The sequence below is a fragment of the Hyla sarda genome, chromosome 3 (assembly GCF_029499605.1).
Source record: "Hyla sarda isolate aHylSar1 chromosome 3, aHylSar1.hap1, whole genome shotgun sequence".
NCBI classification, from domain to species: domain Eukaryota; kingdom Metazoa; phylum Chordata; class Amphibia; order Anura; family Hylidae; genus Hyla; species Hyla sarda.
The window spans coordinates 203,619,106-203,646,902 of NC_079191.1; the positions used below are offsets into that span (position 1 = coordinate 203,619,106).

The following is a 27,797-nucleotide window of genomic DNA, read 5'->3' on the forward strand; positions in this document are numbered from 1 at the left end:
GCAACCATCCGGCCTGGGCGGAACCATCACAGCTCTGGGCGGAAAATATGAATGAGTGATGTTCTATTCACATCACTGGCCGGAGTATAGAGCAGACATGTGAGCACTGGATAGAGCCACATCTCTGCTATATTATGGACGATCGCATCGGGTGTCAGACTGACACACGGGGCAATATGTTTATTATAACAGGTACTACTACTCCCATCATGAAACAATGTGTTCCATGCTGGGAGTCGTTGTACTACATAAAAAATTTTCAAAATAGAAATAAAAAGTTAAACACACACAAACACACTTTATAAAAAAATGTATTAAAATATTGTTATAAAAAAACACATTTAGTTAAATAAATTTTTTTTTTACATCCCTACTGCATCCTTTTTTTTATTTTGGTACCCAACTATTTTTGGACAAAAAATGCCAAAAAAGACAAATTCCACACAAAGGTAAAAATGCAAGAAAAAACGCCAGAAAAAACGTGAAAACGCAAGGAAAAACTGTGGCATTTTTTTTGGCATTTTTTCTGGTGTTTTTAAGCCAAAAAAACACAGGGTAAAAATCTCAATGGAATCCTAGCCTAAGAGTATATATATTTTTTTGTAGTGAACCAGTCTAAAAACATTGAGGATGATTTATAAACTGTAAGTCTGGGTTCGCACAAGCATTTTTTAATGCAGTTCTCTGAGCTAAACACAGGAGGGTGCACCAAAGAGAGGGGGAATATCAGTCTTTTTCTTATATTTTTTATTTTGAACTTACTTCTGGCTTTAGTTTAGATTTAGGGTTCTTTTACAAGCACTATATTTCTATTTTGATCTTTGTAATTTTATGTTCTTGTACTGAAAATGTGGATTCTTTAATTCCACAACTGTTTGGCACTGGCTAAATGGTATGAAATATCTAACAGATCCCTGCTTTTCACCCATAACCCCAGCAGGGAGGTGTGGCCTTTGCAGTGGGAAGATCTTCAACTTGCAGTCCCTAGACTAGTCACAAGCTGGAGGCAGCAGACAGTAGTAACATAGTCAGGAATGTAACCAAGGATTGTTAGCAGCATGCTAACATAGGATGCAATATAGGAGGGTGGTCAAGTGGGGTACCAGGGTTGGCCCTACAATGGGTCCTCCTTGAACCTTCACAGGGGAGGCAAATTGTCCCCCCGAGAAGATTTTAGACCCTTTTGCGACCCATGACGGACCTAGTCTGTCATAGTGCCCCTCAGGGTGTATGGAGCGGGCTCCTAACTGGTCCACACCCAGCAGCCCCCAGCGATTGCTGCAGCCTTGGTGAGGTAGCCGGAGGTCTTACCTCTTTTCTTCTGCTTTCCATGGCTTTTTATTTGATAGAGACTGGCTGCACCAGAAGTCTGTTTTGTTTCCCTTGTTTATTTGAAACCTTGGTCAATAAAGATGCACACTGTTAAATGCTGTGTTATCCTCTCTTTTTTTTTTTTTTCACTGCTAAAAACTGTTCTATCTCTCTTGGAAGTCTACTCTAATCATCTGCACTAGCATTAAAGACCCTGTTGTGCTTTGCTAGATTTAATAGAGACAACCTAGTAGTGTTATGATCTCTGTACAAGCGGCCTGGATCAGTCTTGCATGATGAAATTTGACAGTGGAACAGGACAGTGACTTGCTTGTAGCATTCTTTATCGTAAACAGGATTAAACCTATACGTAACACTTCAGACAAGGTATATGTATGCCGAAGGAGCAGGGCTAGGAGCGATGTTGTGAGACTGGTTTGGGTCCAGCCCCCTTCCACAGCCTTCTAGAAGTTTCTGTATAGCTGGGAATAGGGATCATTCCTGATGGTTGCGTAAATGTGCGAAAGGGAGTGTGGAGTATTAGTGACACCTATCAAGTCATCAAAAGAAGAGGGTTCACCCCTGGCATAGACTTTAACTACACTTCTAAAAAAAGCAAAAAATTGTAGATACAGCCATTGGTGAGAGGGCGGGAGATCATATTTTGTTTTGAATGCATCCCACGTGAGCATAGACCCTGTATCACTTAAAAAGTTGCCAAACGTAGTAATAGATTTCTCTACCCAGTGAGAGCGGAGTGGATGTGTGGCGCAATGTGCCAAGGATGGTGACGACCAAAGTGGAAAGTACTTTGAGAGTGACCAGGGAAGTTTGAATAGTTTGCGGGTCGCTTTCCACGTAGCTATAGTGTCGTAGATTAAGCTATGATGTCGTAACGGTATTGGGATGTCTTTATATGTTAGATGGAGAATAGTACTAAGTGGGCCCAGTGGATTAATCATCGATTCGAGAGTTGTATTTGAAAAATAAGAGGTACCCCATATCCAGTCTCTAACATGTCTAAACAGAGCTGCAAGATTATAGTATCGTACGTGAGGTAAGTTCATACCTCCATTAGTTTTATCTAAGCATAAGATGTCATTCTAGCACGTTTGGAGGCCCAAATAAACTTAGAAAAAGTGGAGTGTAGTTTTTTAACATCTTTATATTTAATTAGTAAAGGTATAGTTTGGAGTGGGTATAAGAGTTTTGGGAAGGACATAATTTTAAGTAAATGAATGCGCCCCGTTAAGGATAGCGGGAGCTCATTCCATCCATTAAGTTCTCTTTCTATTTTATGTATTAGAGGCGGGGTGGGTAGTTAAGGTCATATAAGGAAGAAGGTGTGCATCCAATTTTTATCCCAAGATATGTAATGGACTTTTTTGCAATCTGTACTGGTAACTGATGATCGAGGAATGGGGGTTTGGGACCCATGAAAAGCAACTGGCACTTGTCAATATTAATTTTATAACCTGAAAAGGTGCCCAAGTGTTTAAGTGTATCTAAGTATCTAAAAGAGCTGGAACCTGGTTGGAGAATCTGCCTTTCGCAACCGCTTCCTGGACTGCTAGAACTGTACGTATGTTGGTCACTGCTGCTCCACCCCTCATGAACACCACCTGAGGCATACTTATCAAGTTAGGTAGGAGTAAGGCCAGCCTATCTGCAATGATCTTTGAGATCAGCTTAACCCCTTAACGACGCAGGACGTATATTTATGTCCTGCGCCGGCTCCCGCGATATGAAGCGGGATCGCGCCTTGATACCGCATCATATCGCGTCGGTCCCGGCGCTCATCAACGCTCATCGCGGCTAATACTACACATCGCCGATCGCGGCGATGTGCGGTATTAACCCTTTAGAAGCGGCGGTCAAAGCTGACCGCCGCTTCTAAAGTGAAACTGAAAGTGACCCGGCTGCTCAGTCGGGCTGTTCGGGACCGCCGCGGTGAAATCGCGGCATCCCGAACAGCTTGCAGGACACCGGGAGGGCCCTTACCTGCCTCCTCGGTTTCCGATCGGCGAATGACTGCTCCGTGCCTGAGATCCAGGCAAGAGCAGTCAAGCGCCGATAACACTGATCACAGGCGTGTTAATACACGCCTGTGATCTGTGTAAAAGATCAGTGTGTGCAGTGTTATAGGTCCCTATGGGACCTATAACACTGCAAAAAAAATGTAAAAAAAAAGTGTTAATAAAGGTCATTTAACCCCTTCCCTAATAAAAGTTTGAATCACCCCCCTTTTCCCATAAAAAAAATAAAACAGTGTAAAAAAAAATAAAAATAAACATATGTGGTATCGCCGTGTGCATAAATGTCCGAACTATAAAAATATATAATTAATTAAACCGCACGGTCAATGGCGTATGCGCGAAAAAATTCCAAAGTCCAAAAAAGCGTATTTTGGTCACTTTTTATACCATTAAAAAATGAATAAAAAGTGATCAAAAAGTCCGATCAAAACAAAAATCATAACGATAAAAACTTCAAATCACGGTGCAAAAAATGAGTCCTCATACTGCCCTGTATGTGGAAAAATAAAAAAGTTATAGGGGTCAGAAGATGACATTTTTAAACGTATAAATTTTCCTGCATGTAGTTATGATTTTTTCCAGAAGTGCGACAAAATCAAACCTATATAAGTAGGGTATCATTTTAACCATATGGACCTACAGAATAATGATAAGGCATCATTTTTACCGAAATATGCACTGCGTAGAAACGGAAGCCCCCAAAACTACAAAATGGCGTTTTTTCTTCGATTTTGTCGCACAATTATTTTTTTTACGTTTCGCCGTGCATTTTTGGGTAAAATGACTAATGTCACTGCAAAGTAGAATTGGCGACGCAAAAAATAAGCCATAATATGGATTTTTAGGTGGAAAATTCAAAGGGTTATGATTTTTAAAAGGTAAGGAGGAAAAAACGAAAGTGCAAAGGGGTTAAGGTCCACATTAATTAATGAAATCGGTCTGTAGGAGCTAGGAAGACATGGATCTTTACCTTGCTTATGTATCAGTTTAATATGAGCTAGATTTCCAGACTGCGGTAAGCAGCCCGATGAAACAATTTCAGAGAATACTGACCGCAACGTGGGACTCACTTGTTCTACCGAGGCCCTAAAGAATTCGCCAGAATAGCCATCAGGTCCTGGTGCTTTATGATTCTTCAAGGCCTTGATAGCCGAAACCACCTCCTCCAGTTCGATAGGTGCATTAAGAGCAGACAGATCTTCTGCCGACATTCTGGGTAAGGGGAACGAACTTAAAAACTCAGCTGCTTTTGAAGTGTCTACCTCGCCCCTGGAATATAGTGTTTGGAAAAATTGTTGAAAAACAGCCATAACTGATCTGGGGTTTGAGTGCATTACACCCGATACATCTCTAACAGGTCTAATGGGCTCAATGGGCCTTTGCCCTCTTGCTAAATTTGCTAACATTCTCCCTGTTTGGTTGCCATGTTTGTAAAATTCTGCCTGAAACCTATCTCTGTAATACGTATCTAAAGTGGATTGAGCTATCTCAAAGTCTCTTTGTGCCTTAGACCATTGTGCCTTATTTTCAGTGGAGGGGGAGCCCAAGTAGTTTGTATAAGCCACCCGTACTGCATTTGTAAGTGTATTATAACTGTCCCTTGCTTTTTTCTTTTGATGGGAAATGTGTGCAATAATACATTCCCTAAGGACAGCTTTACCAGCTTCCCAAAATAAAAATGGATTGTCTGTGTGAGCCTCCTTAAGTGTAGAGTACTCTGTCCACCAACTCTGTAGTAACTGAGTAAACTGTTCATCATTAGCTAGATAAGTTGGATATCTCCAAACCACATCCGAGCCTGGAGGGTGAGTCGGGATTAGTTCGCAGCTAACAGGTGCATGATCTAAGATTACAATATCATGTATGTGTTCTACATCTATGCGAGATAACAATGAAGGGGACACTAATAGATAGTCCAGCCTTGACCAAGAGGTATGTGCATGGGAGAAATGAGTGTAAGTTCTCTCAGTGGGGTGTCTGTATCTCCATGCATCAACTAAACCTGTGTGTAACAGAAGATCAGATAAGTAGGGCTCTGACGGAGGGTCTGAGACAAAAAAAAACACTTTGTTTTCTATCCTCTATTGGTTGTAGGACTGTGTTTATGTCTCCCCCTACTAAAAATGTATGGTTCTGGGTCATTATGAATATGCGTCAGTAAGCTGTCAAAAAAGTTCTGCTTACCTGTCTGTGGTCCATAAACATTAAATATACTAAGTTTGTGGTCACCTATGGTTAACGTCACTCGCTGTAACATTCCATTGCCTGAGTCCTAAGATGTCACAATGGAAGAGACCAATTTCTTATGGACTAGAATAATCACCCCACCCTTCCTATCTTGTGCTGGGGAACAGAGCACCTCGCCTACCCACATCTTCTTTAATCTAAATAAGTCATGTACTTGTAAATGTGTCTCTTGCAGTAGTGCAATATCCGTTTTTAGTTTCTGTAGATGCCTTAGAACTAACGATCTTTTTGAGGGCAATCTCAGACCCTTAATATTCCATGAGACAACTTTTAAGCCCATTTAGAGCAAAAATCATGTACATGGAAATATGATTACTTGTATTGTAAGTATAGTATTGAATGAAACAGATGTAATAATGACCATGTGTGTGTGTAATAATGTCCATGTGGAACCACCATATCACAATATATGAGTATATAATTAGTGGACTTCTCACATAACCTAACCCAAAATACAATGGAAAAAACTGAGAGACATAGACTTAAAGTCCAAAGCGAGAAAAAAAGGATCATGGACTTTTTTCGCGAATCCAGCACGGGTTCCGTACATCTCCAAGAGAGGAGAGAGAGAAAATAAACCAAGGAAGGAGTCAGAGTTTAGGTGCATAAAAGAAAAAGGAGCAAAAAATATGACACCAGAATAAATGGGAAGCAGTCAGCGAGAGAAGGAAGGAGTATCCAGCAGAGTTAGTGACAAAGGAGGAAGGTAAGAAAGGGTGTATAAGGAAAGAGAGAGGTCAATTAGAAGTAAAGGGAATACGTCATGAGCATGTATAATGTAACAGATAATATGTTAAGCATATTCTTAAAAGCCATGGCCTCTGGAATATTCACATCTTAGTATCAACTCAGGCTATCAGTGTAGTGATAACAATAAATTGAGTAACAAGAATCTCCATTAATGTAGTAGGAGCTATTTAAAAACCATTAACCATTAATTATCAGTATCTGTGTCTTGAGTGAAATAGACATAGTAGAGCACTAGTATTAGATATGTTAAATCAAGACCTGTAAGAGGTCAGGTAAACTATATCAAATGCGCACACTGTAACTTATCTCCAGCAGGATAGCAAAACTGAGCAAACATGGAGAATTATTGGTCACATTTCACACATATATCCATACCACCGAAGAATCAGGGAAATCATCCAGGTTCCTGAAGACACCCCACTCGGAGGGAAAGTCATTCCATGGCGGTAGATGAGGAGGCGGAAAGACTCTGTGGGCTGATATGTCTTCTCCGTTTGTGCTGATCAGCCGTAGCGTTGGCCTGGACCGTAGCCCTCAAGTTCAGTGACGGAGCAGCATCCTCCGGTGTGGGAAAAAGATCCACTGATCCGTCAGCATGATAAACTTGCAGAGTTGCTGGATATTGAAGCATAAACTTTTTCTGCATAGCAAATAATTGAGAGCAGATTGTAGCAAAAGATTTGCGTTTTTTGGCCACTTCTGCGGAAAAGTCTTGGAAAAGTAAAATCTTATGACCACGTATCATTAATGGCGTAGAAAGCTTCTTATATGACGTTAGAATGGCAGCTTTCTCTGCGTAATTCAAATGCTTAGCAATCACTTGCCTTGGATGCAGGGAAGATTGTGTGGCACCTGGAGTAGGTCCCGTCTTGGGTGGTCCTAGTCTGTGAGCTCTTTCCACAGTACAGCAGTTAGGGAGACCTAGAGCTTTTGGAATATCCTCTGCACAAATGGTTAACAAGTGACTTGCGGGGATGCTTTCAGGCAGTCCAATAAAGCGGAGATTGCTCCTCTTTGACCTGTTTTCTAGGTCATCATTTTTATCTTGGAGAGATTTAGTGATTCCATTGAACTTTTGGATCTGCTGTCTGTTGCTCATTATCTCATCTTCAGCAGCGCTGCGTCTGCCCTCCAGGTCAGCAAGTTGTAAAGAGATGTCTTTCTGTGTCTGTGTGAGGGAAGCAGTTAGTTGTGCTCCTAGGGAGAGCCGTAGGTCAGGCAGAAGAAGTTTTGCCACCTCCACTGCTAGGGTTCTGCAGGAGAATTGTAATCCCAGTATCAGCGGTTCATCAGGGGAGATTTGTAGCGAGAATGTCTTCTGTGAGAGCGGGGTGAGAGAGGAGGCCCCCTGCAGCTGTTCCTCCTGAGTGGCGCGAGCCGTCGCCATCTTATCTCCGTTCCCGTCACGCTGAGGTAAAGGGGGAGTTGAAGAATGTGTCAGTACTGCCTCACCGCCGCGGGTCAGAAATCGCTCCATCCAAGTCCTGGGACTGTCAAGAACATGAGTACACAGGATTAAACCTGTAGCTTGTCAGGTAAAGTGAGCGGGGGAGGCTGTTAGGAGATGTATGCACGGAGCTCTGTTCCAAAGCAGCCTACATCCGCGCGCCGGAATCGGAAGAAGCGAGAGCATTTTATTGCAGACAGAGATAGAGCAGTGTGTGTGTGTTGCACAGAAAATCAGCTTCAGTGATTCAGCACAAGCCCAAATCACTGCAGAAAAGCACTGACAGGGAAGGGAGAGAGAGAGAAAGTACACTCTTGGATGTACTACACAGAGACTCTGTACTGCTGCAGTGTGGTGTACAGCAACTCTAAAGCTTATAGGGGCCAGTTAGGCTGAGCACTAAAAGCCATTGTCACCTGCAATTAGTGCATAATAATACTTTACTGGGCTATACTACACAGCGACTACAACTCTAAAGCTACAACTCTAAAGTTAACGGGCCAGTTAGGGTGAGCACGAAAAGCCATTGTCACCTGATTTCAGTGCCTAATAGAGGTTGCATAGAGGAGCGTGTTGTCCTCTCATAACCTGTACGTACATAGGTGGTGTACGTTATTTTTCCTGTCACACTAATTTGGGCCTACTTACTGTGAAAGGTCAGCCAAAGATACACACTTGGTTTTGTAGCCTTATACAGTTTGTAGCAGAGCGTAAAGTCCTCCTCTCATAAGTGTAAACTGTATGTACACCTATGTGGTGTCCTTTACATTTTTCCTGTTAAAATAATTTGGGCCTAGTTACTGTGAAAGGGCAGCCAAGGCTAAACACTTGTTTCTGTAGTCTAAAACAGTTTTAAGCGTAGTGGAGCACATAGTCCTCCTCTCATAAGGGTATACTGTAAGTACATCTACGTGGTGTACGATTTTGTTGCTGTTAAAGTCATAAGGGCCTAATTACTCTGAAAGGACAGCCAAAACTGCACACCTACTTTGGTAGCCAAATACAGTTTTAAGCGTAGTGGAGCGTATTATCCTCCTCTCATAAGTGTAACATATACGCACTGAGCTGGTGTATAAGTCTGTCAAGCAGAGAAGTGCCAGGACGTGCACATAGGAGTGGCAGAGGCATAGATTCATCAGGCGAAGGCAAAGGTTGCAGGAGAGTAGGGTCGTGTGGCAGAAGGAGTTGCAGTGAGAGGTCTGAGCTCCCCGTGTCAGCTGGCAGTCGTGTCTCGACCAGCAACCCAGCAGCTGTAGTTGATTGGTTCACTCAGTCATCCACTTAATCCTAAGTAGCATCCGACACCCCCAGTCAACAGTCGGTGGGTTACTCAGACTTAACCCTCAGTTGGCATGGCCCTCATGCTGCTGCTCCCACCTCCAGGCTCTGCCAGTGTGCTGCCATGTGGTCTCATCATGCTACTGCCGCCTCTATGCTCTGTCATTGTGCCACCATGTGATATCCTTTTTTATTTTGATCTTATAGTTTGACAGTATTTTTTCAAAGTAAACACTTCGGGCACCCGGGACACTCAGTCATAAGCACGGGGGGGGGGTTAAAGGCAGGGACTGGGACAGGTGGTAGCTGGCCTTGCGGCAGATCGCCAGCTTGATTTTAAGATACAAGTACAAGCTTTTTCACTGCAGCAACTTCTAGCTTTATGCGACCACTTATCCAACGGCTTAGAAGCTGAATGTGCTCCTGTCCTAGTTGCTGGTACTGCAGTCCCTCCCATTTCAAGTGGACACTCAGAGCATGGGGGGGCACTGAGAGGCAGGGGCTGGGACAGGTGGTAGCTTGCCTCGCGGTGGACCACCATCTCGATGCTCCCCAGAATGGGTCCTCAAAAAAGGATTTTAAAAATTTAAATTAGATTAAATAAAAATGTAATTAAAAAATCTCTTTAATCTATTCAATTGTGATGCCATATGGTCTCCCGACATCGAGATGCTCTGCGGCAGTGATTCTAATAGCAATGCCTGTAATCTGCATGTCATACTGAATAACAGTATTATTTCACTATCACAGCACACTCACTATGCATGTTACGACAAGGTAAAGTGTTCTACGCCCCTATTGAGGCTCTCTGTAGTCCAGAAATAACCGTTTTTTATAGTAATTCACCGCAAATAAATTAGGACCAGACCAATTTTTTTCAGGAAATTCGGCAAATCAGTAAAATTGAATTTTCCAAAAATTCGCTCATCTCTAGCTGGGAAGTATCATGTGACCAAGGCATTATTTATCTGATCATCAGTAGAAACAATCTATCCAGCTTAATTATGATTAGTGCCTTTACACATCCCAGAAACCTATAGAGATCAATGCAATTGAGTCTTGTTGCCTGGTACCATGGTAGTTTACCACAGCAACTATTATTCAAAATCCCATTTGCACAATGATGTAAAAAAAAAACTGTTTTTTTAGAATATGCCATACCATACTCTATCTGGACATGTCCTAGCTTTACTTTGTTGACTTGAGTAGGTAATGAACTACAAGATGCAAGGAGGTTTTCTGGCTCTTTCTGGAGGTGGTTGGAAGAAATAAAGTGGCCAAAGCAGGAAAATTGCACAATTTTCGTAACTCCCTTTAATATTTTAATACACTTTAATAGGAGTTGCGCAAACTGCGTAGTCCAGCTAGCCACTGTGTTTACATAACTCCGGGAGTTACATAAACAGCATAGCTTGGAAAAACCAGAAATAACAAGGTAGAACAACCCCTTTAAAAGCTGTATGTAAAGCAAATATTTATTTGTTTTTTGGTCATTTTAATTATTTAGTAGGCCAATAGTATATTGAAACTTTAACTACAAAAACATTAACTGTAGCAAATGGAATGGAAAAATACGTGACTGTGACTTCTTCTCAGTGCTTCTCACTCAAGGATATTTTTATATTTTATATGAACAGATAATAATCACTAATAGGTCACATTCACATGGCAAAATCACAACCAGTTTTTTTTTAGCATTTGGATATTAAAAGGAACCAGACTTCAGGAATTTGCATATGAATCCTATCATGTATTTATTTAATTCTGTAGAATAAATGAGAAGTATTTATAAAAATAACTTTTAGCACAGTGAGAACAGTATGCAAATCTAACTACTAACTAGTCATTAGGGAAGGGAGCAGGTGATATATATGTATATATTTCCCTGGAGTACCCCTTTAATATAACAAATACTGTGAATACTAAGAGATGGGCCTTACATCCATCTCTCTGCAATTATAATTGTACTATTTCTATATACATATATAAATAAATATATGTTGTATTGTATATTGTATTAGCATGTACTTTCTTGTTATCTAAGCTATGCTGTGTTTGCAGATCAATGCTTTGCAGCATTTTTAGATATACTGCTGAGCCTACTCTGGGATGGATCATATGTAGTGAATGACATTGTACATCTTGTTGCTCGTTTCATGTAATGTGTACAGACATCTAAAATAGTCAGTGGTTTCATCATAATTTATTATTATTATTAATAATTAGTGTTGCTCGCGAATATTCGCAATGCAAATTTTATTCGCGAATATCGAATATTCGCAAATTCGCGAATATTCGCGAATATAGCACTATATATTCGCAATTACGAATATTCATATTTTTTTTTTCACAGTACACATCACAGTGATCACCCCTCTCTGCTTCCAGCTTGTGTGGTGTAAAGAAGGCTGTAATACTACTGTGTGAGACTGGCATCCGAATTTTAGCATATGCGAAAATTTGCATATGCTAATTTTCGCATATGCGAAAATAAAACGCGAATATTACGAATATGTGAATTTAGCAAATATATGACGAATATTTGTCCATATATTCGCGAAATATCGCGAATTCGAATATGGCCTATGCCGCTCAACACTATTAATAATAATAATAGAAATGATTCTAACAAAAAATATATATTATATCAATAATAAAATATCAATATCAATAATTGTTCTGGACAATTCCTACTTCTTAAAAGGGTTCCTTGACAATAAGGGGAGCACAAAGTCTCCTTCCATTGGGATCCTAGCAATTAATAGTTTTTTGTTAGAAATCCTTTGCAAGGACATATGATTTCAGAAAGATAATTACTGAATGCCTAGTCCTCACTGCCTTGTATTCAAGATCTGTATCCTGCCATCTATTGCATTTGCAGGTCATGTGGGTCAATGGAACTAGTGGTGCGTAGCAGAGGAAGGGAGGAGAAATAATGGTGTGTGGCAGAAGGAGAAATAACGCTTTATACATTGCCCATTTAGGTCAGTGGATTGTTTGTGTGATACAAGACAGGTCCTCCTGAGTAAAAGACATTCTTTTAACCACCCTTTATTCTGAACATAGGATCCCCCTCTATTGTCTGTATCCCTCATGGCCACAACCTCTAAATATGTGCCCCTAAAGCATTTGGGTATCATAAAAGGTCTCCCAAACTGTGCTGCTTACAAAGAGGTCCTTGTCTCTCATGTACTGGACTACACAATTGGCCATAACATTTTTTATTGAAGTGTGTTATATAGCCAGATGAAACTTTCTACTGTAACAACAGATGATTGTCACTAGATAAAGATGCTGGACCTCCATTCCAGTTTCTATATACAATGCGCTTGTAACTGTGTTATTTTGTTTTCTTTAACAGGACACTGTAGTAGCCCTGCAAGCAATGACTTCTTTTGCATCTAAATACTTAGTTAGCAAACCTGCCCTGCACATTTCCGTGGAAGGGAACCAGATGGATTCTCCAAGCTTTAGAATCAATTCTGAGAACTATATGATGCTTCAAAGTAAGCAGGTAAAATACATAATTTTCTATACTTTATCTAAAAAATTGAAACCAGGCAGGCAAGCTTTAAATGCTAGCGTGCCCACTGTAATAAACAGAGGCTTTTTTTGAATTTCAGATTGATGTTGGACAAGATATCAATATTACAGCTCATGCTGAGGGAATTGGATTTACCTTATTACAGGTTAGTTATTCTAATTTAAAAAACCTTGCTTTCAATCATGACCGCCACTATTCATAGGAAGGTGGGTCCCTTGTCCCCTAGGTAAATGGGTTGGCTCCATTTTCCAACTATGGCAGGGGTATTGAACTGGCAGACCGCAGCTGCCAGTTGTCGGGACTGGCAACCAGCACCCATGCCTATAGCCACCTGCATCCCCCATCCGGTTTGGGGACCCTGTAACAGGAGGGATCAAAACTGCATTCAATTGTTTCTTACCTTTAAGACAGCGATACCACTGAATACCTGAGCACTGGCTGGAGCAAGGGAACACTATGATCTCTGCCCTGCTACCTAGCACTTCCCCTTAAATGCAGATCGTGTGTTGTAGTATTATATTCAGGGGTACAATGTGTGGATGTATTCAGAAGGCACAGTGTGTGGCAATATTATATCCAGGGGCACAGTGTAAGGAAGTATTATATTCAGAGTAACAGTGTGTTGCAGTATTATATTCAGGGGTACAGTATGTGGATGTATTCAGGAGGCACAGTGTGTGGCAATATTATATCCAGGGGCACAGTGTAAGGCAGTATTATATTCAGAGTAACAGTGTGCTGCAGTATTATATTCAGGGGTACAGTACGTGGATGTATTCAGGAGGCACAGTGTTTGGCAATATTAAATTCAGGGTCCAGTGTATGGCAGCATTATATTTAGAGGAACAGTGTGTGGCAATATTATATTCAGGGTCACAGTGTATGGCAGTATTATATTTAGAGGAACAGTGTGTGGCAGTATTTTATTCAGGGGACACAGAATGTGCCAGTATTCAGTCCATACTGGGAACTGTACATTTACATCCACCACAGTTCAGTAGCTCATTTTACCCTGTAACATATTATTAGGGTACTTATAATATTCCACAACAGACAGTGCCTCTTTCTTGCATGGTAGAGCAGCCACTAGGTGTGAAACAGATCTTAGTGTTCAGCTCGGACCTTCAGCTGATGGCAGATATAGATAAGCGGACCCTTAATAAAAGTAGCTGAGTACCTATAAGATACACTCGGCTATGTTCAGCAGTTACATGATTAGTCAGTGTTTCAGTGGTCAAGCATACAGGCTGCTGCAACCTTTAGCCAGTAGTGGGGGTTGGGCCCCACTGGTCAGATACTTCTGACTTAGGCTGCATTCACATCATGATTGCAGCCTACAGCTCATTTAAAAAATGAGCCGACTGGAGCCACTGTTTGGCTCCGGTCAGCTCATTAAAGTAAATGGGTTTCCGCAACGTTCTGGCTCGTGTACGGGAGTTATCCCATGCCCCAGCCGGATCCGGCAGCTGTAGGCTGCAAACATAATGTGAATGCAGCCTTATCCTGTTTATAGGTGATAAGTTATAATTTTAGGAACAACCCATTAACACCCCATTTAGCAGCAAATATCTATCTAATGAAGAATTAGAAAACTGTATATTGCGTGGTTTTCTTGCATTCAAGCATCTATTGTTTTACTCTTGTAGGCAGAGCTATTAATTTGCACTGTAATGCATTGATATTTTGCTCCAACTATGGGAAGGCAATGCTAACAAATAACATCCCTATGACTATGCATAAGCTGACCATGCTTTAATAATATCATTTTCTTCTTTAGCTTCATGTTATCTATAATTTGAGAAGCGATGTTTCCAAAAGAACACGTAGGTCCACTGCAAGTAAAGACTACTTTGATTTAAATGTTACTGTACAAGATAATATGAAAAATGTTAATATTTTCACCTTAAATATTTGTACAAGGTATGTAATGTTATAAGAATTCTTCTTATTTTTATTTTATTTTTTTAAATGTTCTCCTTATACTGTTGATACATAAAATGTGACAATAGTTTTGCTGGACACAACAAATATAAAAAAAACTGAAAATCTGAAATGAGGCCAATATAACAGGTGCAATGGGTGGATTGGCTCATTCTTTAAGCCTTATTCCAGTTTAAAAATCTTTCTTACATTATATATATATATATATATATATATATATATATATATATATATATATATATATAATGTGTCATTAAACCAACCTAATATTTATAACCTCTGTGTAAAAGCAGTGGCATATTACTTTTAAGAAATCACAGAAGGGCAGATGCTTAAATGCTTAGAACTTGTTTACAAATGGGTCAATCTTTGTTGCAGATTGAGGCTCTGTACTTTAAATAGTGAATACCTCTATACATAGATATGTAACAGAAGAACAAAGCACTATTTAGCCAGTATATGCAGTTTGTAGGGTGCCAGCATCCCCGACCTGATCTTGGCACCATAGTTAGCAGTAGCACTCCAGCTCTTTGAAAACAGTGCTTTCTCTATTAACTCATGTCTCAAAGTAACATTTCAGTGATACATACAATTCGTTTTGGTTTTTTTATACCCATCAATGTGATATGTGATTAGATCAATAATTGACATAGCAAATGCAAATGGTTAAACATTTCCAATAGATAAACGTTGTGACATCCATTCATTTATATTTAATATGTTGTCTATCAATACAGGGAGTGTACAATACAAAACTTTTCTCTCAGTTAAAGGGATACACCAGTGAAAAACAAATGTTTTCGAATCAACTGGTGGCAGATAGTAATACAAATTTGTTACTTTTTTAATACATTTTTTTAACATATTTTTTATTTTACAAATATATATCATATAAAACAATAAAATTGCAAATACAAAGCTACACAAAAAAACAATATTATCCATATTCCCACCAATATTATTCCCATTCCCACAATCAAAGGGCTTTTTTTCCTGCCTCTATAGTAAATTAGTTCATAACTTCTGGCTCTATTAACCAACACTTCCCATTCCTTAAAGTGTGGTGTAAAAGGGGAAAACCACTTCCTAAGAATCAAAATATGGGCCAAAAAAAAGAGTTTTTAATATCATTCTCCTATATTCCTTAACCCTGATGCCTATTCAAAAGACAGAGGTGTGAATATCAAAGGGGATTCTGGCATCAGACATGTTCTCAATTATATTATACACCCCATTCCAGAACAATTGAATCTCCCTACATTCCCAAATCATATGGCACAGATTTGCATCTTCCAACTGGCATCTAAGGCATTTTGAGTCCACTCTTTTCCCCATTTTAAATAAGGATATAGGGGTATAGTAGGCTTTGTGAATTAGTTTAACCTTAGAAACTCTATGTTTTGCATTTATGGATGAGTATAAGGAACCGAAGGGTTAACTTGCACTGAGAGCTTTTGTTTGGTCTTGTTGCTTTGGTTACGTCTGTCTGGACTGGTCAGCTGACCTTGATTTGAACACCTGCTCTGGCTTCATATAAGCTGGCAGCCTACTCCCAGTCTCTGCCTGCTAAAGAGTTCAGTTTATCTCCTAGCTAGCTTTATACTGTATCTGTTATATCTGGCATTTTGACCCTTTGGCTCTGCTCTCTGACTCTTCTCTCTAGTATTAGCGATTTTGTACTTCGACAACTCCTGGCTTTTAACGCGGATAGTGGACATTTGACTTACTGTGTTAGTGCGTTAGTTTTGCTGTATGTTCCCTACTGTTCATTGACCTGAGTCTGTATTTTTGTATTTATTTATTTTGACTAATTACATCCCTCACTTGTCTAGGGAGGGACTGTCTCCCTGGTTATGGACCTGCTGCCTAGGGCAGGTACGTAAGTAGGCAGGGATAGGGGAGTGGGCGAGAATAGTGTGCACTCCTTCCCAGCCCAGACGTGGCTGTGATATCTGGCAATTTGACCCTTTGGCTCCGCTCTTTGACTCTTCTCTCTGGTATTAGTGATTTTTTACTTTGACATCTTCTGGCTTTTGATGTGGATAATGGACATTTGACTTATTATGTTAGTGTGTTAGTTTTACTTTGTTAGTCTGTCTGTTCCCTACTGTTCCTTGACCTGAGTCTGTAGTTTTGTATTTTTAATTACGTCCCTCACTTGTCTAGGGAGGAACGGTCTCCGTGGTTACGGACCTGTTGCCTAGGCCAGGAAAGTAAGTAGGCAGGGATAGGGGAGTGGGCGAGAACAGTGTGCACTCCTTCCCTGCCTAGACGTGACAATGAGGCTGCAATATTCCTGAAAATTTATTTCCATACTTCCTCCTCAATTTCTCCTATATCTTCTTCCCATTTCATTCTACTTTTGACTACCCCTACCGTGCACTCTGTGGCAAATTAACAACTTATATATATTACCCAAAAAACCACCTGGATTTAGTAAAAATTCTAATAGAATGATGTTTGACACCTCCCATCTCACATTTCCCTTATCTTTCATAAATGCACTAGAGTAGTTAGGAGTAGCCGTATTAGTCCAGTGATGCAAAAAGCAAAATCATCGGTAGTTGCAGTATCTTGTAATACCTTTTTTATTGGACTAACAAGATTATGTAGAGACAAGCTTTCGGGATTCCTCCCATTATCAAGTCATAAGCATTTCTGAGCTCACATCACTGCAACTACCGATAAATGCACTACAAATTTGTAAATATATAAATTTACTTTCTTCTTTTAACCCATAATTCTATTTCAAAACTTCTCAAGGCAACAATTGCCTCCCCACCACCAACTGTCCCATTTTCTTTATCCCAAAATGTTCCCAATTTGCATATTCCACAATTTTCAAAAATTCAGGGAAAGCTCTATTGTTCCAAACCATAGTGCAATTTAGGCTACCCATCACCCCTGTGAGTCTCCTGATAAACCCCCAAACATTTTTCAATTTTGTACAAAAATATGATGAACCGTAATCCATTTGATCCATCCATATAAAAGACAGACAGAAGTGTCAGCAGAGAGCACTGTGGTCAGACAGCAAAGAACAGCTAAACTTCAACAGCTGATAAGTACTGTAAGCATTAAGATTTTTTAATAGAATTAATTTACAAATCTGTTTAACTTTCTGGTGGAGCCAGTTGATATATAAAAAAAAAGTTTTTTCCTGGATAACCCCTTTAATATGAATTTTTTTTTTTTTTTTTTACCTGGAATACCACTTTAATGTGGCACAACTATAAATCTGCTGAGATGACTAGGATGGCTAAATTCTAAAAGGAGGCACCATTTGGGTAGTTTTTCAATAAAACAGTGCCAGCTTTGGTCAAGGGCGCATGTATGTTTTGCAGGTGCAGCAACTCAAACCATGCAGTAGAAGAAAATCCAGCGCTCTAAGATCCATAAAACATATCCCTATTTTTCCATCATTAAAAGCATAAGGATGCAAATGTCTTATCCAGGAAACATCATGGTTGTATGCATTCCGAGGAGAACCTCTTAGTCTTACGTTTATGACTAAGAGTTTCTCCTTAACATTTGTAAAGCCTTGCTTTTCCCTGTATAAGACATTTGCATTCTTAAGCTTTAAATGATGGAAAAATAAGGATATGTTTTATGGATCTTAGAGCACTGGATTTTCTTCTATTACATTATGTGAGCACTTTTTGTGTAGATTGTTTTTTTTTTACAAAGCATAAAATGCATACAGTATACCGTATTTATCGGCGTATAACACGCACTTTTTAGGCTAAAATTTTTAGCCTAAAGTCTGAGTGCGTGTTATACGCCGATACACCCCCAGGAAAGGCAGGGGGAGAGAGGCCGTCGCTGCCCGCTTCTCTCCCCCTGCGTTTCCTGGGGTCTAGAGTGCTGCTGTCGGCCCTTCTCACCCCCTGGTTATCGGCGCCGCTGCCCTTTCTGTCCCCCTGTCTATCGGTGCCGGCGCCGATAGCCAGGGGGAGAGAAGCAGCGCCGACAGCCAGGGGGAGAGAAGGGGCAGCGGCACCCATTGCTGGTGCCGCTGCCCCGTTGCCTCCCCCCATCCCCGGTGGCATAATTACCTGAGTCGGGTCCGCGCTGCTGCAGGCCTCCGGCGTGCGTCCCCGGCGTCGTTGCTATGCGCTGAACGGCGCGGCGCATGACGTCAGTGCGCTGCGCCGTGCATAGCAACGACGAAGGGGACGCACGACGGAGGCCGGCTGCAGCGCGGACCCGACTCAGGTAATTATGCCACCGGGGATGGGGGGAGGCAACGGGGCAGCGGCGCCGGCAATGGGTGCCGCTGCCCCTTCTCTCCCCCTGGCTGTCGGCGCCGCTTCTCTCCCCCTGGCTATCGGCGCCGGCACCGATAGTCAGGGGGACAGAACGGGCAGCGACGCCGATAACCAGGGGGTGAGAAGGGCCGACAGCAGCGCTCTAGACCCCAGGAAAAGCAGGGGGAGAGAAGCGGGCAGCGACGGCCTCTCTCCCCCTGCCTTTCCTGGGGGTATATCGGGGTATATACGCGCACACACGCACCGTCATTTTACCATGGATATTTGGGTAAAAAACTTTTTTTACCCAAATATCCTTGGTAAAATGAGGGTGCGTGTTATAGGCCGGTGCGTGGTATACCCCGATAAATACGGTATTTATTACTATCCTCTGATCATTATGTCTCAATCTGTTTTTCATAATATCCACCTATTCTTTTAGGTACTCAGAAATAGATTCCTCTTCTCAGACTGGCATGGCTCTTCTGCAAGTGGATTTACTCAGTGGCTTTAGTTTATCTCCAGATGCTATAGTAATGAAATATCCTATTAAAAAGGTGGAGACAGTTGATGACACAGTCAACATATATCTTGATTCTGTAAGTCAAATACTGTTATCTTATTATGTACGGCTGGGTTCACACTGAGTTTAAGAAGTACACAGGAGGTATACATTGTGAAGCCGTCAAAGAGTTATGCCGACATATACTGCAGAATTTTAGGCCAGCCCATTGAGTTTAATAGACCAAACATAGCATACTAGTGAGTAAATCAGGTCCATTTTCTGGATAAAGTAAAAAAAAAATTGCAGCCAGCTCACCGCTCGTAGTGGATCAGTCCCCGGGCACTCGTTATTGATTAGGAAGCCAGGATTTTGCCGAGCTATTTCCTCTGTGTAGATGAATAATGAAAAGAAGGGTACCCCTGGCGTAGGGGTTTTACCTTCACTGGGTGTTTTTCTTTAACGCTTTTAATATGGATCAATACATTTTGGACTTTTAATTTTTTCTACATTTTTGCATCGGGAGCTGGGTACCCTTCTTTTCATTATCCATTGTCTGAATGTATACTTTTATTTTCATGAAGTCAATAGCACAGTAGACCAAGCTTTTGAGTTCCACAAAATAAAAATATACTTCAGGGGAATGGACTGTATGTAATCACTAGTAGACAATGTTTGGTTTATTAAACTCAGTGGCTTGCAGTGTTAGTCAACATATATTTCTGATGTACTGCCCGGACACAGTGTGAATAAACAGATAAAGCCATCTGTTTATTTTCTTCTAACATTAATTTTTCCAATGTATGAAGTCTAAAATAACTAAGAAAAATGTTAATCTTTTAGCTCAACCAAACAGAGTTTTGCTTAGATATTCCAGCAATTCGAAGTTCAAATGTTGGCTACACCCAAGATGCTTTTGTATCAATAATTGACTACTATGAACCAGGTAAGTAGGACTACTCAATATTAAAAGATTTTTTTTAAATATAATTAAGAACATTATATGTATATATATATATATATATATATATATATTTATATTTATTCATATTTAATATTGTTACATTAATGTATATTAATGTAAATAGACATGCAAGTTAGTAATGGACCAGTATGCTAAAATTATAGAGAATGTACAATGCATTCGGAAAAAAAATTCAAACCCCAAAAATTTTTTCAAGATTTTGTAGATTTTGTGATGTTACGGCCTTGTTAGAGAAACATAAACATAGCCGCACATCCACCATTTGCATTTTCATCTACTTGCTTCTCAGCATAATTTCAAAAACTAACAGGTTGTTAGTATACATTTTGATCAAAGAGTTCAAGCTCACTCGCCACCTAACAGTGGCACAGCATCGGGTGGCGACCACTGCTTCCGCGACACCAAGCCCTCCAGGGGAATGACTCAGTGTCCAGGCAGCCCCACTGCTGCCCGACCAAGCTGTGTTCTAAGTGACTCATCACTTAGAACACCAATCACAGGCAGGGAAGACAGCATTTTGGATGCAGCTATTTGGTCCCAGTAGTACATTGTATTGCAGATGCTGCCTGTGATTGGTCTTCACACTGATGAGTCACATATAGATGTTAGAAGATTGTGTTGCTTTTTTGGAACCATTGTAGTTTTAAAATTTTAAAAGTTTTACTATTTTCATGTTTAAGTAGAGGGGATGCTTTGGAAAATAAGTAGTTTTTACCCATTATCCAGTGTTTTTAAAGATTCAGAGTTTGGTTACAAATCTGGACAAAAGCACATTTCTACTGCACTGAAAATCCCTAAGAGCACAGTCACCTCCATAATTTTTAAATAAAATATATTTTGAACACCAGGACTCTTCCTAGAGCTGCCACCATGCTCTCCCCCCCCCACCAAATTATGTGATCTGGGAGTAAGTGCCTCAGTAAGAGAGATGACCAATAATCACCCAATGGTCACTGAGCTCCTAATATCCTGTGTGCAGATGAAAGAAACCTCTAGAAAGTTAACCATCACTTTAGCCTCAATACTAAGTGTCATATTTGGAGAAAACCAGGCACTGTTTATCACCTGCAAAATACCATCCCTACAGTGAAGCATGGGGGTGGCAGCACCACAGCACCATGCTGTGAGGGTGTTTTCCGGTGTCTGAGACAGGGAGTCTATTCAGGGTTGAGGGAAAGCTGAATGGAGCAAAGTAGAGGGATATCCCTAATGAAAACCTGATCTAGAGTGATCTGGACCTCAGACTGGACTGAAGATTCATCTTCCAACAAGACAATCACAAAGTGTTCCCAAAAGTGGGATCCCATTCTAACATTATCTGTAATTGTGCTTCCTGAAACATTTATGATAGATCTATAATAAAGACATGAAAATGCACTTAAAGGGGTATTTCTATCTCAACTAGCACAGTAAAAGTGTAACTATCAGGAGATTTAAAAAAATTATCTGTGGAAGGAGGGGTGTTCCCACATAAGATGATTCTTGCCCTTATAGCTCACGTGGGAACTTTTACCCTATCTCCTTAGAGCTGACAACTGACTGCTCTGTGCACTGAGGCTCTGTGTCACACCACCGGTACACAGAGCAGCCCTGCTTGTCCCACACACACTGAATAGCCAGTGCAGAGTGTTTGGTATGGACACAAGGGGCACAGTGAAGGCCCCTAAGCCTGCCATTTTTGTGCTCATATTATAGTCTGCTAGAGGTAGTCTGAAACAGAAGATTGCTTAAATGACAATATAGTTTTAAAAATAGAAAAAAGGTCAAATTAAAAAACAAGCCCTTCCTCTACTGTTAGTACAAAATAAGAATATCTAACATTTATATACTTATTAAAACATAATTTTATTTATTCCACACTGTGAACTTTGTGGGAGCCTTACCTGGACCATTTGTGTTCAGGAACACCCCAAGGGCACTTAAGCATAATTCGCTTATCAACAAAAAGGCCCTTATCTCGCTGATGAAGAGAACTATTGAAATAAAGAGTGTATTTCCAGAATCCTGATGATTAGTCTTATCTAGCAAAAGGCTTAGCCCTATCTAACAAAAAGGCTTATATCTCACTGACGCAGAGAACTATTGAAATAAATAGGCACGCCCAGAATCCCAATGACGAGCCCATCTAGCCCGAGGCTTACACCCCTGTTTTCCTCTGAAAGGTTCACTTTAAAGTCAATGGGAAGTTTGCAAGTGGTTAGTGATATAATTCATCCCACAAAAAAAACAAGCCTTCTTGTTTCTTGACATAAAAATAAAAAAACTTTATGGCTTTGGAAGGCAGGGATGAAAAGACAAAAATACTATTGCCAAAAATTACTGCGTTGGGAAGAGTCTTATGATCATTATATTTATTGTGAGTAATGTCAACACAAATTGAGCATGTCTGTTCAGATCATTTTTGTGTGATGCAGTTTTAGATCAGCATGAGAAGTGGGATATGAGCCTATTTTAGGACATTGCTTCCAAGAAATAACGTAATGAATAATAAAATGGGTAACCGATCCTTATGCCAGATTGAAAGTGTGATTTGCTGGACTTAAGGCAAAGTCGTCAGTGAATTTCTAACTGAAGTAATGGTTCATGTAATAGAGGCGTAAGTATAAGCAGTGGGAAGTGAGTGCAAACAAAACTCACCCAGTCAATAGTTAGAACACTTTGTACCATATTTGGCCCTTTGCTTTATGAAACATCTGATTATACTTTCCGTAAAACATATTCATGTTTGCCTATGTAATTCTATGATAATAGGGCAGATTGTTTTCCATTAATCTTTACTACAATATAAGAAGTGGTAAAATCCAAAGGATGTATTGAACTTTATCAACACAAGTGCATATTGTTTTAGGTCAACCAGCTCTTTTTAATTTAAGATATAAACATCTTTCCATTTATTGTAGATTTATTTAAAACCTATATCACTCATTAGTCCCTTAACCTAATACCTGATTGTGCCACCTCTAACAGTAAGAACTACAATCCAATATCTATAATAACTTTAGATTTTAACATCATTGTTAAGGAATGTTTGCCCACTCCTCTTTGCAGAATTGTTTAAAGGGGTACTACCGTGAAAAACTTTTTTTTTTTTTTAAATCAACTCTGCCAGAAAGTTAACCAGATTTGTAAATCACTTCTATAAAAAAATCTTAATCCTTCCAGTACTTTTTAGGGGCTGTATACTAAAGAGAAATCCAAAAAAGAAATTAATTTCCTGTGATGTCCTGACCACAGTGCTCTCTTCTGACCTCTGCTGTCCATAGGAACTGGAGAAAATCCCCATAGCAAACATATGCTTCTCTGGACAGTTCCTAAAATGGACAGCAGAGGTCGGGAGAGAGCACTGTGGTCAGGACATCACAGGAAATGCATTTGGATTACTGGAAGGATTAAGATTTTTTTTAATAGAAGTGATTTACAAATCTGTTTAACTTTCTGGCACCAGTTGATTTAAAAAAAAGTTTTCCATGGTAGTACCCCTGTAAATTTGACTACATTAGAGACTATTTGAGCATGAACTGCACGTTTAAGGTATTGACACAGCATATCAATATGAGTAAAGACTTTGACTCAGCAATTCCAAAACCTTAAGGGAGTACTGTAGAACATAGAACACTTATCCCCCTATCTCCAGGATAGGGAATAAGTGTTAGATTGTGTGTGTGTGTGTGGGGGGGGGGGGGACTGTATACATTAACCTTAACTGGGGCTAGTGAGGCTTGCAGCTCTTGAAATGTTTATCTAAGTAATTTTGCGACCTCCTGCATGAGCAACTTCTGCACTCCTGAGGAAATTTTGTCAGACTGGTCACTCCTGTGCCAAGTTTACTGTAAGTGAGGATAATGACTCAATGTGGAGTTCCTGAGCCTTAGCTTTATTCTCCATCTGTATTTCAATTTCTTTCATTAAATGTGGCATCACAAGCTGCTTTTTTGAGACCTAGTAACTGTTAGGGCCAATGCAAACTATGGGATTTCTGCCAGGAGAGATTTTGGGCAGAAATTCTGATGCAGTGGCCTCTCATGGTCTTCAATGGGATTCTTGTTCACACTGCAGAATTTCTGTGCCTGCTGCAGAATTCTTTCAGTGGAATATCTTTATTAAAATCTATAATAAAACTTTAACAACTATGCATCCTTCAACATATGAGTCAAACCAATAGCTCAACTAAAGCATGAGTCTTGTTGTTAGGCAGTGGACATCCAACTAGTTGCCCGTGCAGTATCTATAGGTAGCATCTTATTCAGCTTTGAAGTGCTGCCTAACTTTCAGAGCATAAGCAATCTATAAGTGAGAAGGGTCAGCCTTCCAAAGTAGCTTCAGCCTCCATAGGAGCAGCTAGCATTGGGATTTTATTACACATTGTGTTTCTCCTGTGCACTTTCTATTTTTTCCATATATTTCAAGAGTTAACAATTTATTTTTTTTTAAAGAGGGAGATCCAAAGTGATCAGGGTTTGTGCCCTTATGACTAAACACCCCATAAGGGACTTTGTATTTAACAGTAAGCAGCAGCCAGTGGTCCAGGTCATGTCACCAGGACCTAATTGTTCCAGGTTCCAATGACTGCGTCCACATAAAAACATGTTAGTTAAATCCATAACTGACTCCTAAGCAATCACAGCATTCCTATATCATCAGAATATCTCCATATGGCCGGTAACTTACAGTTTCTGGTCCAGATGCTGTTATGATGGCCATATAAGCATAGATGGAGAGTAGCTGTGCAGCCACAGTGTACACTGTTGCGTTAGAGAGAACCTTCCTTTTGATTGTGATGAGGACAGCTGGCTTCTAGGAAGAATACTTCTTTAAAGGGGTACTCCCCTGGAAAACATTTTTTTATAATCAACTGTTGCCAGAAAGTTAAACAGATTTGTACATTACTTCTATTTAAAAATTATAACCTGTCAAGTACTTATCAGCTGCTGTATGTTCCATGGGAAGTTGTTTCCTTTTTGAATTTCCTTTCTGTCTGACCACAATGCTCTCTGCTGACACCTCTGTCCATTTTGGGAACTGTTCAGAGTAGGAGCAAATCCCCATAGCAAACCTATCCTGCTCTGGATAGTTCCTGACATGGACAGAGGTGTCAGCAGAGAGCCCTGTGGTCAGACAGAGAAGAAATTCAAGAATAAAAGAACTTCTTGTGTAGCATATAAGCAGCTGATAACTACTGAAAGGATTAAAATTTTTAACTTTCTGGCACCAATTGATTTAAAAAAAAAAATTTAAATGTTTTCCATGGGAGTACCCCTTTAAATATTTATTTCAATTGGATACTGGGGCACAGTATTACAACCCCTAAACTCTACTAAACTCTACTTCTAGTTGGGAATATAAATGTCAAACTGTAGTGATACCAATTTACATTTTCTGTCAATATGTCCGTAAGATTCTAGCCTAATTCTCCCTTTTTCTAGTCTGTAGGATTTGGAGTCATTGCTTTGCACCAGTCTCCATTAACAGTAGTTAATAGTACCAGTCTCTGTTGTGGATTTTATTTTTGATACTTAAATGCCCTTCAACAATGTGTATTATTGTCAGCTACACATACAACTCACTATGTTTTTTGTTTTTTTTTGTTTAACAGGAAGACGGGCTGTAAAAAGCTTCAATTCTGAAGTAATGAAAACATTGTCCCCTTGTTCATTCTGTAAGAATGAATGTAGTGAATGTTTGGACAACCACGCAACCCAACTATCAAACGGCCAATGGTTTTACTTATTGTTATTTATATTATTTGTCATATGTCTGTAAAGAGAAAACTTACAGTAATAGCAATGTCACATTGTATGTGTGTGTTCTACATTTACATGTCTATACTATTCTGAGCAGCATTTCCATAAATCCAGATTTTTCTAGGGAACCTGTCACTACTAGTTTTATGCTGCCGAACCATGGTGGCATGAAACACTGACCGGCTCTCTTATTACAATGATATAATTCCCTCTGAATGTGCTGTGCTGTTTTAGAGATATCATAATTATAATTTCTGTCAGAAGACTTTGAGCCATCGGGGCAGATCCCTTGCACTACTTGACAGATTTCTCACTACAGGGAAATAAGGAGAGATCTATCAATCCAGCTTTCAGGACATGCCCCATTGACTCCAACTACCATAGGTACCATAGTACCAATGCCAAAGGTATAATAATGATTTCTCTAAAGCAGCATGGCTGTTCTGAGTTAGTCATAGATCGTTTTGATGAGGAAGCCTGGTATGGTTTTATGCTGCCTGTGGTTTGGGCAGCATGAAGCTAGTGACAGTTTCCCCTTTAAAGCAGTGATCATTATTCCTTATATATATTTACACAATATTGAATGGTAAAGGAAACAGATGATTTACATTTCATTTTCTACAGAAATAATAGTAATCTTTTGTAGTTGAACATAGTATTTATTTCTGCAGGATTCTTTTTTTTTTCCCGTCTCTCTACATTGCAGTCTTTGTGAGAAAAACAAATAAGGCTGGGTTCACATCACGTTTTGTCCCATACGGGACCGCATACGGCAGGGGCAGCTGAAAACTTGCGCTCGCGTATGCCTTCGTATGCGGTCCCGTATGTAATTCATTTCAATGAGCTGACCGGAGTGAAATGCTGACTCCGGTCGATTCATTTTTGCCCCGTATGCAGTTTTCCCACAGCACCAAAAATCATGGTCGGCTACCATTTTAGGTCCGGTGGAAAACCGCATACGGGGCAAAAATGAGCCGACCGGAGTCAGCGTTTCACTCCGGTCAGCTCATTGAAATGAATTACATGCGGGACCGCATACGGGAGCGCAAATTTTTAGCTGCCCCTGCCGTATGCGGTCCCGTATGGGACAAAACGTGATGTGAACCCATCCTAAGCAGTTTTCTTTTGAGGAAATGAAAAAGATTTCTTTTTCATTTCCTCAAAAGAATATTAGTATTTGGAGAAGCACCAGCGGTCATAAAGGCAGCAGTAGAATCAGTTATCATTGCAGACATTACAAAGCACATGCAACTGAAAGCACAGAAAAAATGTGAAATCAACAAAAAAATTTTGTTAAAATACTAAGGTTTGATAACTAAAGAGTTATCATTTAGGGGTTTATTCACATATACACAGTATCCTACGCAAATTTGATGTGCAGAAATTGAAACCGCAGATTTGATGTCAGTCATTTAGTTTACAATAAAATCTGCAGCTTCAAATCCTGCACATCAGATATGCGCGGTGTCTGGCCCGGATTTCCTAAGAGTGGAGCTAAGTTTTCTTTGCGGGATTTGTTTGCCAACGGGTATTTTTCCAGGGTATCTACTAATGTTTCCATAGGTTTTGCACCCTAGCTCTGGCTTGTTCTGCTAGCGCCCCCTACAGATAGAATCTCCCCCCAGAATATCTCCGGGTGGAGATTCTGTAGTGGGGATAAGGCCTAACTCTGCTCAGTATCTCCCCTCTACAGTTCAAAAGCAGCACCAAGGGATATATACTTTTATACTAGAAATACTGTAGCTTATTAAAAAACTGATATTAATAC

The 27,797-nt window shown here is 40.1% G+C and overlaps 1 protein-coding gene across 8 annotated transcripts in view; it reads left to right on the forward strand.

Annotated features, from left to right (window-relative positions):
* LOC130362027 (CD109 antigen-like) overlaps positions 1-26,846 on the forward strand; it is a 193,585-nt gene extending 166,739 nt beyond the window's left edge. For 7 of the 8 annotated variants that reach the window (XM_056565874.1, XM_056565875.1, XM_056565877.1 and 4 more), the window contains 6 exons: positions 12,431-12,583; positions 12,693-12,758; positions 14,391-14,533; positions 19,244-19,400; positions 20,147-20,249; positions 25,882-26,846. In XM_056565874.1, coding sequence (XP_056421849.1) covers positions 12,431-12,583; positions 12,693-12,758; positions 14,391-14,533; positions 19,244-19,400; positions 20,147-20,249; positions 25,882-26,048 — 789 coding nt within the window. In that variant the 3' untranslated portion in view covers positions 26,049-26,846. Of the gene's footprint in view, positions 1-12,430; positions 12,584-12,692; positions 12,759-14,390; positions 14,534-19,243; positions 19,401-20,146; positions 20,250-22,702; positions 22,885-25,881 lie in introns of all 8 variants that reach the window. The other variant, XR_008891248.1, reaches the window with a different exon arrangement.
* Positions 26,847-27,797: the final 951 nt, after the last annotated feature.